The sequence below is a fragment of the Anguilla anguilla genome, chromosome 7, assembly GCF_013347855.1.
Source record: "Anguilla anguilla isolate fAngAng1 chromosome 7, fAngAng1.pri, whole genome shotgun sequence".
NCBI lineage: Eukaryota > Metazoa > Chordata > Actinopteri > Anguilliformes > Anguillidae > Anguilla > Anguilla anguilla.
The window spans coordinates 38795101-38809460 of record NC_049207.1 but is presented as its reverse complement, the minus strand read 5'-3'; the positions used below and the strand labels follow the sequence as shown (position 1 = coordinate 38809460).

Genomic DNA, 14360 nt, shown 5'->3' with positions numbered 1-14360 from the left:
TTATTTTGTTTTACTGTTTTTTTTTTCTTGTCCTGGTATACTTTAATGTTTTTAAATGTATGTATTTCATTTGTTAATTTTTATTCATGAACCGTCGACATACAAAATTGTTGTGTGCAGTTTAGGTCAAATTGACCTGTTTTAAACTATTAGGGAAAGAGGACTGACACTTTTGATAAATGTATTTCATAGCCAGTGAGCAGTGACTATAAATCACATCTTCACAAAAATGAATGCCACTTTCATTGTTTAATGTGATATAGCAGAGGTTAATTCCATCCATGAACTTGTTTTGTTGGCTTGAGCATGTTCTGTACAGTTCTATATTTCATGTGCTCTACAATCACAATCGCAATTAAACAAAAAAACTGTATCATAAGCCATTACATTTGTAAAAGAATAAAAAGAGAATAATAATGAAAAAAAGTTTCGCTGTTTTTTTCCGCGAAGGCTGTGGCCTGGATGTTACCCCATGTCACGCCCCAAAGATACTGCACGTACAGCAAGACAGCTGATAACCGCCTATCAATGTGTCCTTCACAGAACTGTTTCCCTAGGTTCCGTTCTCTCTTCTTTGACGTTGTGTGGTGCAGTAGGGGCGGACGGATATGAGGTTTGCCCAGTTGCCTGGATGTGTGTAGTTCCGGCAGAAGTAGACATCTTGTGGAAAAACTGCGGAGAAAAAGACTTGGGGAAGAGAGGTTGAGCCTGGAGGAAGCGATTAGCAAGTAGCCACACAAAGGCTGATGATAAGTGACTGAAGAATACCCAGTGACTGGTGGTTGTATCTGGGTCACGATTTATTTTGTGACCTCTGCATATGAACAGTGGCTGTTTTTCTTGTATTTTGCCTGGCCAACACAATTCAGAGCAGATTAGAGATACGTTACCCTAGCTAGCTAACGTTACCCCCATTTCTCGGCGACCCCACAGTGAGGCAAGAATGGCGCTGAAACGAATTCACAAGGTAAATTTTGGCTGAACAGAAGTCGTGTTTTCTTAAATGTAACAAGCTACATGGTGCTTGTTCTAATTATTCAGTTTGTTGGTTTGATTATGGAGGGGTAGCTGTCTGACAACTGCTAGCTTGTTCTCTGTCTACCTCGATTCGCACATCGGTTTAAACTGGCACTAACTAGTCTTGACAGTTTTCTGGTCAACGACCACGTACTCATCAAACAACAGTAGGCTACAGAAGAGACTGGTTGTTGTCAGTTTGCTGCGTTCAATCTGCGTCGCGGGGCGCCTCAGCTGGGAGGTCCTCGACTTCTTAGCAACGTTAGTCTAGCTATTTCGCATGCGAAGTGGTGCTCAGCGACTGGCTAACTTGCTAACGCTGCCAACTAGTGTTAATATAGTTTGCCAATTCTCATTTACGCCGGAAGTTCAAGTTTCACTCCGTTGGTGCAGCATATTGCCTACCCTCGTTTTCAGCTGTTTGTTGCACATTGTTATTTTGTCCGAATTGTGAGAAATGGTGGAGTTTAAAATGATATTTTTATTAACTACACATTTTCCATTTTATATTGAAAATCACTAACGCTATATAGTTGATTGGCTAGCTAGCTTATAGGCTGGCCGTATTGCTGCTTAGCGTTAGCTGCATTCTTTAAGTATTGCAGCACTTATATTAGCTAGTCTAGACTAGCTAGCTAGCTAACTGACAATTCCTTGCAACCTGGCCCATGTGCTAATTAGCTCTTGATAAGACTGTGCAGGAAAACAACCATTAATCAACCACTGTTAATTTAAAATGGCGACTATTATAAATGCTATATGTAGCCAACGTAAACGTGACATATTCATGTTAAAATCATTGTAGCCCGCTTGCTTACTAAATATACATAACAGGTATAACAGCTGATTCCCTGATAATTTGGCACAATGGTCCTGATGTAGCTAATTAACACTAAGTAGTAGCTTTGATACCAGCTGTGTCACTAATGTCGCTAACTTGGTTGTAGTGTGCACCTGGTCACTCTACCAATGTAGAGTGTGAGGTATCTTGTAATGAGCCAAGCTTTCCTAATTAAACCTATGTAAAGAAACTTAAAGTCTATACACTTGGTTAAATTTTAGCTATTTAAGTCGATAAAATGTTATGATGCAGTAATAATCTGTAAGCAGTCTTTAAAATATTTAAGACACTTTGGGATATCATTTTAACTTTTTTTAAAACACAATTTTATAGGTAGGAATAATAATGTAGGTTTGTTCTTCCCAGTAAATCTTTTACAAGGACCACTATGCAAGTGTTCTTTTGACACTTGACATTTGCAAGTGTGTTCAGTTTCGGTCAAAATATGCATAGATGAAAGGCATGGTACAGCAGGATCTTTTATTCTAAAGGCAACGTAATAGGCTACATCTCATCTTTCGTGAGAATCTTATTTGCTCATTTCCACGGCCAGATTTTAACGACCTGCGGTTGTTCACCATCGGAAGCCTCATAATGTTTCAGGATGGCGTGAACACAATATTTGTGTGATAATTTTACTTCGTTTTGGCACAGTAAAAATATATAACTACAGGATATGGCTTTCAAGGACAGGAAACAACATAATTTGATTAAAATCAGTTTGTAAAGGCAGCACACAAGTCTGAGTGCTTTGCTTTCAGGAAAACTTTGACTTTGAATATAGCATCCACCAGATTCCTCTGCATGTTTAGTGTAGTATGTAGCTAATGCAGTGTGCTGCGTATTGTTCATTCTCCAGTCTGTTATGCAGTGTCCGACTGCTTCCGTACTGGACTGTTTTTCCCATTGGGCCCAAAATCCACCAAACCCCTGGGTTCTGTCCTGTGAACTTGAAGTGACCACTGTCAAAGGCAATACTCGCTCTGGTTCTGGTGTCTCGTCTCCCTGGGTTTTGGTTGGCTGGATTTTGACTGTTAGTTACCAGCTTGTTTCATTCCATTTTGATCAAATAAAGTGCGGAGCCTCACTAAGGAATCGCAAATGTCTTTTCACACGTCACTTGTGAGATAGCCACCATCACAGATCGAAGCAGGAGTGTAAATTTCCACGAAACACAAACAGCTGGACCAGTAATACTACATTCTGCACTATGCTTTTGGCTTTTGTAATTATGACAGGGTTAAAACAAATGATGTGCTTTAAATGGTGTTTCCAGAGAAATAAAGGGAATTGAAGCTGAAGGGTTCAACGAAAGGGGATAGTTTGGCTGGAATGAAATCCGTTTTGCAAGTACTTTTTTCATTGCAGTGTAAAACAGCAAAGTTGAAACATACGCCTATTAAAAATCAAACTCGTAGTTCATGAAGAACAGGCCTACACATGCAGTTTGTTCACAAGTAGAGGAAGACAAACCCTGTGGTTAGGCATAAGGCTGGGCAGTTGTGCAGAGGGGGGCTTGTTTATTGCATAGCAGAACATGGTGGGCCTGGAGACTGAAGCTCCGCCCAACTTACAAGCCCCGCCCACTGAAGAGCCGGGTCCCTGGATGGGCTGTCCTTGCATTCCCTTCACCCTAAAAAAGAAATGCAGTCCTCTAAATAGCTGCCACTGTTGGTGCCAATGCAGCAGTTCTGTGAGTGCTGTCCGGCCCTCTCAGTCACTGCATACCAGCAGTTTGCTGCTCTCGATACATTACTCAAACTGGAGTGGCACATAGTAATGAGGGCCTCCACCACCCTCAACAACTGTGTGACCCCTTTATAGGTGGCTTAATTTAAATGCCTTTTTCAAATAAGAAAATATAATATATGTGTGTAAATGAGGTGGGCAATATACATTAACTCATGAAACGATATACAAAAATATTTTATTTCCCATAGCCAGTACACATACTGGCTTATCCCTCTGAACAACCTGACTTGTATAGCCCCACTCAGAGTCAGAGCAGGGCGGCAGTGTAGTCTAATGGGTAAGGAGATGGTCTTGTAACCTAAAGGTCACAGGCTCGATTCCTCGGTGGGGCACTGCCGTTGTACCCTTGAGCAAGGTACCCAACCTGCATTGCCTTAATATATACCCAGCTGTATAAATGGATGCCTTGTAAATGCTATGTAAAAAGTTGTGTAAGTCGCTCTGGATAAGCTAAATGCCTGTAATGCACTGTAATGCCTCTGTTCATTGGTTATTGGAGCTGTTGCCTTTCGACAGTCCATGCTCGTCTCTGTCCTGAGAAGGCCCAGGTTAATTTTTGAGCATGCTGTCTCTCACAGGAAGTAGGTGGATTTTTTTATGTCAGAGTCCTGCATCATCATAGCTACATCATTCATCTGTCTATTTTAAGTAGGTTGAATTGATTGAAAAGGAATAGGGTTTTATATGGGTTAATCCTTTTCTCTGCTGAAATTAAGAATTGTGGCCTTGTGTTTGAAATGGAAAAATCTAACTTAATCATTCAAGACGAGATGGAAAAATAGAGTAATTTAGCCGATTGATTTGTTGTACATTTGCAATCGGAAACATTGCACTAGGCCCAGGTTTCAAACTAGCCTAATAGCCTCAGCACCTCACTATAACCACTAACTGATGTTAATTCTATGAGAGGGGTGTCAGCGCATCTCTAATGAAAAAGTGGCTAGATTGTTTTTGTCAGCACTTCAACAGGTCATGCTTTTAGTGGTGAAGATGGTAAGCTTGTGGGATTGTATCTGGCTTATGTTTACAAGACCCAGTTGTCTTCTTGCTAAACAACATAACGGCACCAAGAACACGTGCACAATATTTTCAGGTTTTTACAAGTATCTGACACTAAATCGATGCCATTCTCTGCCATAGTTAGGATATGTTATGGGATGAAATTAACTTTACTTTGTGTAATATTCAAATTTGGGCACATACCAATGATCTTATAAAACAAACCAATGATCTCGTAAAATTAAACAGTGATGATTTAATTCCTGATGTAAATATTTGCATGCTAGCTGTGACAGTCATCAGAAAAGCCCTCGAGACATCCTAACCCATGGCTTCTTATGTAATTAGCCTATGCGTCACCTGACTAGAAATGAGATTACAATCAAGATTTCTTTACACTGTTGTTAAAGACACCTGCATAGGCGCATCACACACTGAATGTTGAGCGAGGTATCTAGAGGCAAAGACAGCTGACTCATATTTTTAGCCGTGATTTCAAAATCCATGGAATAACTTATTTACGGTTGGAGGATTTTTTTAATGGGTTGTCCTTCTTGTGTTTTTTATTTAGTCTGGATCAGTAGTAGATGGTTATCAATGAAGCGTTTCACTTGAAAATCTATACTTCCATTAATGGTTTTAAGATATATTTATGTACAAATGTGATGTAAAGTGCTTGAAAGAAAAATCTTAACCCTAGGGGGAAGAGCATGGGCAAAATATTTCTGGAAATTGATATTGAAAATAAGACACTCGTGATGTTTACTGCTCTGTTACATGCTGAAATTTTGTTCTTCACAAACATAAAAATGAATCTGCAGTCTTCAGTTTTATTCTGCCTTGCTATGGTTTCTGATTTCTCTATTTTTCAATGTTTGGTGGAAATCCTTTTAATGTTATATACTAAAGTAGTTTTAAGGGTGCTGCTAAAACATGGATGTATTCCTATAATAATTTGGCAGCATTCCTCCATAAGTTTCAATTACAAAATGGTCAGGGGTTAAAATATTGGACTGGTTCTTCTTCTGAGACACTGTACTCTGTCACTTTTGAAACATTTAAATGCTTTTCCCCTGCGATTGGGCAGCTTGTTCCAATCAGGTCCTTGACATTTTACATCTGTTGACCAGTTATGTTTCTAAGCATGATTTAGGCCTGTGTCCTCCAGCTACTGTAGCGTTCTGTGTTGTTGGCGGCACCGGCAGTGAGTATACCAATGAGTGCATTTACATTGGCATAAAGCACAAGCGCCATATCGATTTAGATGTGTAAAAAACGAATCAGTCATATCGATTAGCCTACTTGTCTCAGCCTTAATATTGAACCTTGCTGTAACAGCTTCTTGCAAGCGCAAGCACCTTCCTTTAACGTCCACCACAAATCTGTGAAACTCACTGTGCTGAAGGTGAATGAGCGGCATCAATTGTAAAGCGCTTTGGATAAAAGCGCTAGCCTATATAAATGCAGTCCAGATTGTTCTAAAATTCTAGAAAGAGTGTTTTTAGTATTTTTGGCATTCTCCTGAAAGTGTTCCCACCTCCAAATTTTTGGCCCTCTAGTAAGAGATGGGGAAAAGCACTGGCCCAACCTTATAGCAGATAATAGCATGCTCGTGCACCTGGGAGCTCTGTTTTGACTGGCTTTGCTTCTGACTTCCTGGCTGTGTCCTTCCTGCAGATGAACCACAGAAACAAAAATGCACCAGAGCGTTGTTTTGTGATTAATTTATGTGGTTCCAGTGTCTCACTGGTTAGACCGTAACATTTACACTGCTATTGCACATATTGTGTGTATTTTGGATATTCATATATTTACACTTTCAGGTTGCCAGCTTCTTGTTGAGATTTTAAGACCGGAAACCTTTAGAAGTTGACCTTTTGGCAGTTAAACAATCTCAGCAGTGTAAAATATACACTGTGTATTTTACAGTTACAGGGAACATTGGAATACAGAGAAACCGCTTATCAGAAATCGGTCAGCATTATTGTACCCGACATCACCAAGGTAGTTATTTTTCCAGTTTTTAAATCATGCCAGTATTTAGTGAGAATGGTAAATGGACTGCATTTATATAGCGCTTTTATCCAAAGCGCTTTACAATTGATGCCCCTCATTCGCCAGAGCAATTTAGGGGTTAGGTGTCTTGCTCAAGGACATTTCGACACGCCCAGGGCGGGGTTTGAACCGGCAACCCTCCGACTGCCAGACAATCGGTCTTACCTCCTGAGCTATGTCGCCCCGTCATCTCCTGAAACCTGTCAGAAGACATTTTGATTTCACGCAAAGGACACAGCCTAGTCATTCGTCAAAAGAATTCAGGTACCGATCACAATTTTGCTCTTTTAACAGTGAATGGAAATATACCAATGGGCAATCGGGTAGGGACGAGTTCCTAGAGGGTGACGTGGTGAGGAGCTGTGTTGGCATCTCGGTCTCAGTTTCTCTTTCTCTCTCGTGGCAGGAACTGAACGACTTGGCGCGCGATCCTCCGGCACAGTGTTCTGCAGGCCCAGTTGGAGATGACAGTAAGCCCCGCCCCGCCCCGCTCCTCTCCGTCAGTCATAACGCCCGGCTGACGCCCCCTTGTCTAACTGAGCTCACGTTCTTTCGTTGCAGTGTTCCATTGGCAAGCTACAATCATGGGACCTGTAAGTTCTGCGACCGTTTGCACGTTTACGAAATCAGCCATCGTTCGTTTTTGACCACTGCTTTGTGACCCCCTTCTTTCTTCTCCCCTCAGAATGACAGTCCATATCAAGGTGGTGTTTTCTTCTTGACAATTCATTTTCCCACAGACTACCCTTTTAAACCTCCTAAGGCAAGTAGAGTGGAAAAGCCTTCCTGATAAACCCCAACAAATTAAATAAAAGAAGGTTTTTTTTATAAAAAGTAATATAAATTAACTTTATCAGTGTCTGTGTATGTCAAACTTGTTCTGTTGCTGGGGTCTTTAGAATACAGAAACCTACTGACACCTTGATCTTGCTGGCTCACTTTTTGGAAATTCAGTTTATTTTTTGTTTTCTTCTAGGTTGCATTTACGACAAGAATTTATCACCCAAATATTAACAGTAATGGCAGCATCTGTCTCGATATTCTTAGATCACAGTGGTCTCCAGCATTAACTATTTCTAAAGGTAAGACATTTCCCACAATTATAGAATGTCTGGCATCAACCATCATTCTTTTTGTTCCATTTTCCATCAGTAGATTTTGATTTGAGTGAACTGTAGAGGGACGTCCACTTATCTTGGTAATGCCCCCATTAATTGTTTAAAAATCAGTATGAATCTCAATAAACCAGAGCTGCATTTCAGCACCCCCCCCCCCCCCGAAAATGTACATATAAATATAATCTTTTAATGTGACATCAGAATGCTGAGAGCTCTTCATGTATGTCTGTTGTGATTTGGTTGGAGTGAATGAGCTGTTTGCAGTCTTCATTAGCACTTTGTAAATGGTAAATGGACTGCATTTATATAGCGCTTTTATCCAAAGCGCTTTACAATTGATGCCTCTCATTCGCCAGAGCAGTTAGGGGTTAGGTGTCCTGCTCAAGGACACTTCGACACTCCCAGGGCGGGGTTTGAACCGGCAACCCTCCGACTGCCAGACAATCGGTCTTACCTCCTGAGCTATGTCGCCCCGCACTTTGTAGCACCTTCACAATCAATGCATAGAAATCTACAAGCGCTTCTGTCAGTAACTGCTAATAGTTATGTTATGACAACTGCAAATAGTCATGTTATGGCATCACCATGATGTAGCAAGTCAAACGTGCTACATCATGGCAACGTCATGTGCTGCATCTGTGGTGACGTAATATGCCGTATGCCCCGTTTGCATGCACAGAAGCGGACGCTTTAACCTGATCTCTCTCCTCCTGTCCGCAGTCCTTTTGTCCATTTGTTCACTGTTATGTGATCCCAACCCAGATGACCCCCTAGTGCCAGAGATTGCGCGCATCTACAAAACAGATACCGAAAAGTGAGTATCGGCGCCGGTCCTCTCGCCCGCAAACGCGGTTGGCATTTCGCTTGCTGTGACCGGACCGTGATTTAAAAAAAAAAAAAAATTCACCTTTTACACTGCTAGCAAGACCTATAGCAAGGAGAACCAACATCGGTTCATCCAAGGACACGCGAGGAACCAGACATAATTAATGTGTTAGTTCATTATTAAGTGACTGGGACATATTGTGGAGGGAGCAGCTTACTGTAACTCTAGACCGTTTTGCCTCATTAGGTATAATAGACTAGCCAGGGAATGGACAGAGAAATATGCCGTGCTTTAGGGTAAGGTGCTGCAGCATGGTGATGGATGTAATTGTATGTGGTGTTGCGTGGTTTCATCCTAACAAAGACTCTGCAATAGGGCTTGATTAACCTGGTCTTGCAGGGGTAATAACTGTCTGTCTAGTACTGCCACCTACTCTGGTTATGTGAATTGCTTTGATTTAAAAAGGGTATAGAGTCAAGGGGCTGTGGTGAGACCCTATGAACCTGAACTAGGGCAGAGTGCACCCTTTTTTGTCTCCAGATTGTGGTGGTATTTGGCTTTAAGGACTTGTTACTTCTGGTCAAAAGTTCAAAAACTGCACGCCAGCCTCCAATTCAGAGGTTGTAGATGAAACATAAAAGCCACACACAAATTACACTTGCATGCGGTTAAAAATAATAAGTTTTGTCATCGTGCCAGCATAACAGAATGTGTGTTGGAGACCACCTGAAAATGGAGGTACCTTGGATACAGTTTGAGAACATGTCACAGGTGTGTTTGGGTCCAGTGTTCTGGAACATGTCTGCGCTCTCACTAGAGTAATGTTAGGGAGTCGGGTGTCCCACTGCTGAGCATAAATGAAGTGTAAATGAGCATGATGTGATGAATAGAAAAGGTGCCGATGATACAGCCATCCCCCTTTCTTGCTTGGTTCTGCCTGCGAGTTTCCATAGTTACTGGCATGGAGGCTTTGGAGTTTGGAGCAGTGAAATCTCCTTGGACAGCAGATCAGGGCCCTGGGCTCTTCTGCTCTTCAGGGTTACTAAGGTCGCATACCATCTGGGAACCCTGAAGTGAGAAACTCAATGAGCCCCATTGGGTTTTAGAGCTTGTGGGAAATGTAGTTTAAAAAAAGAAGAGAGAACTACAATTTGTGAAAGATTGGCCAAGCCAGAGATTACAGCAGTCTTAGTGTGTCAGCGTACGTTCTCAGCTCTGGTGATGGTGGGCTTCAATGTCTGCAGGGCTACTTAGGGCTGAGTATCTGAATGTCTACTGGTAGACGCCTTCTGTACCTTGGCCCTTCCGCAATACCCCCTATCCCCCACATTGCCTGCTCTTGAGTGGAATTGACTTCCTGCAAGGAGTGACTGTACACTCTCCGCTCAGAATGCCATTAGTTTTCTTTGCTTGAATCATGTCCATGCCAGAGCACCTCTGGACGTCAGAATTTTGCAGGCGCCGTGACAACGTGACCGCATGCTGTCCCGCACTTCTGTTATGTCGCTTTTCGATAGGATGTTTTCATGCCAATGGTCCCGTCAGCCAGTGCTGTCCTGTTGTTTTTATTTTTAGCCAAGATTGAATTCCAACGTTTTCTGACTTTGTGTGCCTGTGTGTGTTTGTATGTGTGTCACTTTGCAGGTATAACAGAATAGCTCGGGAATGGACTCAAAAGTATGCAATGTGATGCCACCTTGTGGCAGACGCAAGAACATGCATTGTTGCTGGAATAAACTTTAAAACATTGTTCTTTTTTGGTTACCTTATTTGGCTGCTCTTACACATCAGACCATATTGTTTCTTTTTTCACCCCCACATTCATATGCTCTGACAAGAAGATATAGTTTCTGTCTTCGGATAAGACGAGCTTCTTCTCCCTTGAGTTTCAAATTCAATTTTTAAAGAAAGCGCAAATTATAACGGTCACACGTGGTCCTGAACTCTTGGCGGAGTGCCGTCTCGACGGTCTGAGAAAGAGGCAGATATTACCCCCCAGAGTCACTTGTTTCCAAGACAACAAAAAGAAGAAGAAACAAAAGTGTTCCTGGCCACTTCGGAAGATGCTACAGACCCAACAAGGATGCTCCACGTGCCACAATACCCATTTTTTCTGAGGATCACCTCCTTTCTGGAAAGGCATCCATCTTTTTGTAAGCTTTTCCACTGCAATAGTATTACAGAACTGAGGCCTGTTTGGGGAAAACACGCATTTTATGCCCATAAATGACCTGGCAAAGAATTTCAGGGGAACACATAAGGAGTAAAACTGAAAACAGTACTGTATTTTATGCATGTTAATAAAGAAATACAGTTTTACCTTGTGCTGAAAAATTTGAGAATGGACGAGGTGGGTGGGTGGTCCACTGTTAGGGTAACTTGTATTATTATTATTTTTTTTTTCTGTTCCCTGTTTTGATTTTTGAATGGAGCTATTGGTTAATCAACCTTCCACAAAACTGTACTCTTGTAGCACTGAATAATGATGCAAAGCTGTCAGTGGTTGACTGATAAACTAAGAGCTCCTCTTTTGATTTTTATTTTGTTTTTTTTCTTTCCTCCTCAATAAAATTGCATAAGCCAATATCCAGTACCCTGCTGCTGATTTTGTAGTGCTTTTTGTATGCTAGTGTACGCTATTGTCTTTTTGTTGAGAATGGTACTTTTGGTTGGATGAAGACTCACTTGTCCATATTTATCGCAAAAAAGTCTGTCTTAAGTGTTTTCTTCTTGAGACTTAAAATCTTATTTCTTTTTCTCGGAAGTAGAAAATATTTGCTTGTTTGAAGGTGCATTTTGTTTGGCAAGTAAAATTGTTTTACCCCATTGCCAAATCTTGAAAAGAGTCAAACTGTCTCACCTCATTGGCCGTCTTTTTGTCATATTTAGCAAAAAAATGAACATAAATAAGATCTTAAAGGGTAATTACACCCTAGCTGTAAACATGTCTGTTTGCCTACTATATAATGAGATGTTTTCATCCATTCCATTTTTTCAACATTTCTGATATATCATTTCACAGAAAAAACTGGCAGAAAACACCTTTGTGCTGCCCTCTAACATTTGAACATTTTCCATTTGAAAGTAATACTACCTCATTTCAAATGTCACACAAGATATCCATCCGGAGAATTGTTTCCGCCCACAAATTCGTCAGTTTACTTAATACAACGGAACATTGCCAGCACCTGATTGGCTTGTTTTGACCCAACATTTTCAAACTGGAGAAAATTGGCAGCCTGTTCATAAACTCTCTTAGTCCACCTATACGGTCCACTAAAATATGTTTCTGAAAACATTTATGGAGAGAAACAGGTTATGTGATTACTGAATCTTAATTTATGGTTGACAGATTGAGTTTCATGAACCAGGCACAGCTATACTGTACTAATTTATTTGTATACAGAATACTAAATGCAAATGAGATGGACACGTACTCCACCCACCGCAGGATACATTTTTCTAAATTGTGTTGCAGGCGGAACCAGACTGAAGCAGTGAGTGCAATTACTATCTGTAAATATAAGTCTAAATAGAAGACGAAAATACTGAAGATTGACTTACTTTTTGGTTTTTAAGTCTCATTTGATGTATTTCTGCCCAGGTCATCAGTGCAGGTTCCCTCTGTGGAACTGGTGCCCAAATTTAAACCTTTAAAAAAAGCTTAAAACATTTTAAGACAGAGTAATTTTAAGGTAATTTTGCTGCACCAATACCTTTGCATACCATTGTGCAGCTCATAGTTACTGATTTGTTCATGTGTGAATGTGAAGGCCATAAATTCTGGCCTTTTGGTTTTTTTGTCTGTTCTCTAGGGTGGTACATCAGGTGTTGATGCAATACCGATTCACTGATCTCCAATGGATGGCTCAGCCTTCTGGTTTTGATCTGCACACTAGATCAGTGAATCGACACAACATTCTTAAAACAAGCCCTCTGAAACCATGTCTTTTGTTGGACTGAAGCCAGATTGGGAAAAACTAATTCAAGGTTTGACGTGGTGTGCATTCAGAGATGCTCTTCTGCATACCTCGGTTGTAACAAGTGGTTATTTGAGTTACTGTTGCCTTTCTATCAGCTCGAGCCAGTCTGGCCATTCTCCTCTGACCTCTGCCATCAACAAGGCGTTTTCGCCCGGAGAACTGCCGCTCACTGGATATTTTCTCTTTTTCGGACCATTCTCTGTAAACCCTAGAGATGGTTGTGCGTGAAAATCCCAGTAGATCGGCAGTTTCTGAAATACTTAAACCAGCCGGTCTGGCACCAACTACCATGCCAGGTTCAAAGTCACTTAAATCACCTTTCTTCCCCATTCTGATGCTTGGTTTGAACTTCAGCAGATCGTCTTGACCATGTCTACATTCCTAAATGCATTTAGTTGATTGGCTGATTAGATATTTGCATTAACGCGTACAGTTTGCAGTTGAACAAGTGGACCTAATGAAGTGGCCGGTGAGTACATGTGTAAGGATAGTGTGACTTCGGCCTACCTCATGCATTTTGATTGGACGGAATGAATTTGGCTAGTTGCCACTAACAGCAATGTGTTAGAATGTATATTGACCAGTTTTGTCCTTTTGTTTATGCTAGCATTGATTTGAATGCCTTAGCATCAAGATTTGTGCATACTAAATTATATATAAATTATCCTTATTAAACCTACCTTAATCCCCCATTAAATCTAATTCTCTGTTTTCATTTCAAATAATCAATGTGACTTGTATTCATTATATCAGGTCAAGCAGAATGGTGAAATGGTGGTTTGGATTGAAAGGCCTTGCTATATGGATCCATTTTGAGAGTATGAACAGTGCGTAACATTCATGCAGAAAATAAGAGTAGGGTTAGAGTACCAAGGGATTGCAATTCTCCGGGGATTAGTCGAATGGCTGCATGCTGGCTAACTGGGGCTTTGGTCATAGTGAAATAACCTATTTGTATTTATTGAGGGATTGCTACAGATGTCACTAATGTTGCAAGAGCTTATATTTATTTTAACGATGGGAAGATGGCAATCAATTTTGGGATGAAGCTCATGCTGCAGCAATAAATGTAGCTAAAATGCCAGATGGTGTATATGTTAGGGCTAATTAAGTAATTAAGGCCAGAGTTCGGCATAAAAACCAGAAAGATACAGCCCTCATTGCCCACTTTTGTCTTAGAAGGTACTTTTCTTTCAGTCCTTTTTTATTGAATTCATATCTTGTAAACCAGCACCGCATTAGAAGAAGCATGCTTGTTGTGCACAAGGCTGTTTTGCTTTCTTTTATAGTAAATTCACGTTGATGGAAATGCACACAGTCATGCGCTGCCAGAATCTGAGTCGAGCGGTCCCCAGCTCCCAGTCCTTCTGCACAAAGTACTGATCCCTAAACTCAATAAGGGTGCTTGCTTTACTGAGCCAATATATTGTCTTTTTGACTCTCACAGAACACAAGTCATCCTGTACTTTTCTCAATTGTCCTAGGGCTTAATTATGTTTCTATTGGTGTACCAGCTTAATGGAGACTAATCCCGTGGACATTTATTTGGATGGGTTAAAACTTTGAATAAGGAACCAGCAAGGTGAATAAGGAATCAATAAAGGATAACCGCTTTGAGACCACAAAGAGTTTCTATCCTTTGCCAAGCAATGACTGCATGTCCTGAATGACCAGGATCCTATTAAAAGAGCCCTTAAAATAATTACAAGGTACTCTGGGAAATATCTAATGACAATAGTTTTTTTGGTAAAGTTTGCTTCACCTTCTTT

The 14360-nt window shown here is 40.9% G+C and overlaps 1 protein-coding gene across 2 annotated transcripts; it reads left to right on the top strand.

The window, feature by feature from the left end:
- Positions 1-466: 466 nt before the first annotated feature.
- LOC118232035 (ubiquitin-conjugating enzyme E2 D2-like) lies at positions 467-11201 on the top strand. 2 transcript variants are annotated; one of them, XM_035426565.1, is made up of 8 exons: positions 467-967; positions 7071-7134; positions 7226-7257; positions 7350-7427; positions 7641-7746; positions 8503-8596; positions 8855-8904; positions 10253-11201. In XM_035426565.1, exons 1-7 carry the CDS (start codon positions 944-946, stop codon positions 8901-8903), a joined length of 447 nt encoding a protein of 148 aa, XP_035282456.1. In that variant the 5' UTR covers positions 467-943; the 3' UTR covers position 8904; positions 10253-11201. The 2 variants fall into 2 exon arrangements, with proteins under 2 accessions (XP_035282456.1, XP_035282457.1); XM_035426566.1 differs by lacking the exon at positions 8855-8904 and having other exon boundaries at positions 499-967.
- The last annotated feature ends 3159 nt before the right edge of the window (positions 11202-14360 follow it).

Coding starts and splice junctions, on each gene's coding strand:
- LOC118232035 (XM_035426565.1), top strand. CDS start 944: ATGGCGCTGAAACGAATTCACAAG. Junction 968..7,070: donor CGCTGAAACGAATTCACAAG/GTAAATTTTGGC, acceptor CTCTCGTGGCAG/GAACTGAACGACTTGGCGCG. Junction 7,258..7,349: donor AAGCTACAATCATGGGACCT/GTAAGTTCTGCG, acceptor TTCTCCCCTCAG/AATGACAGTCCATATCAAGG.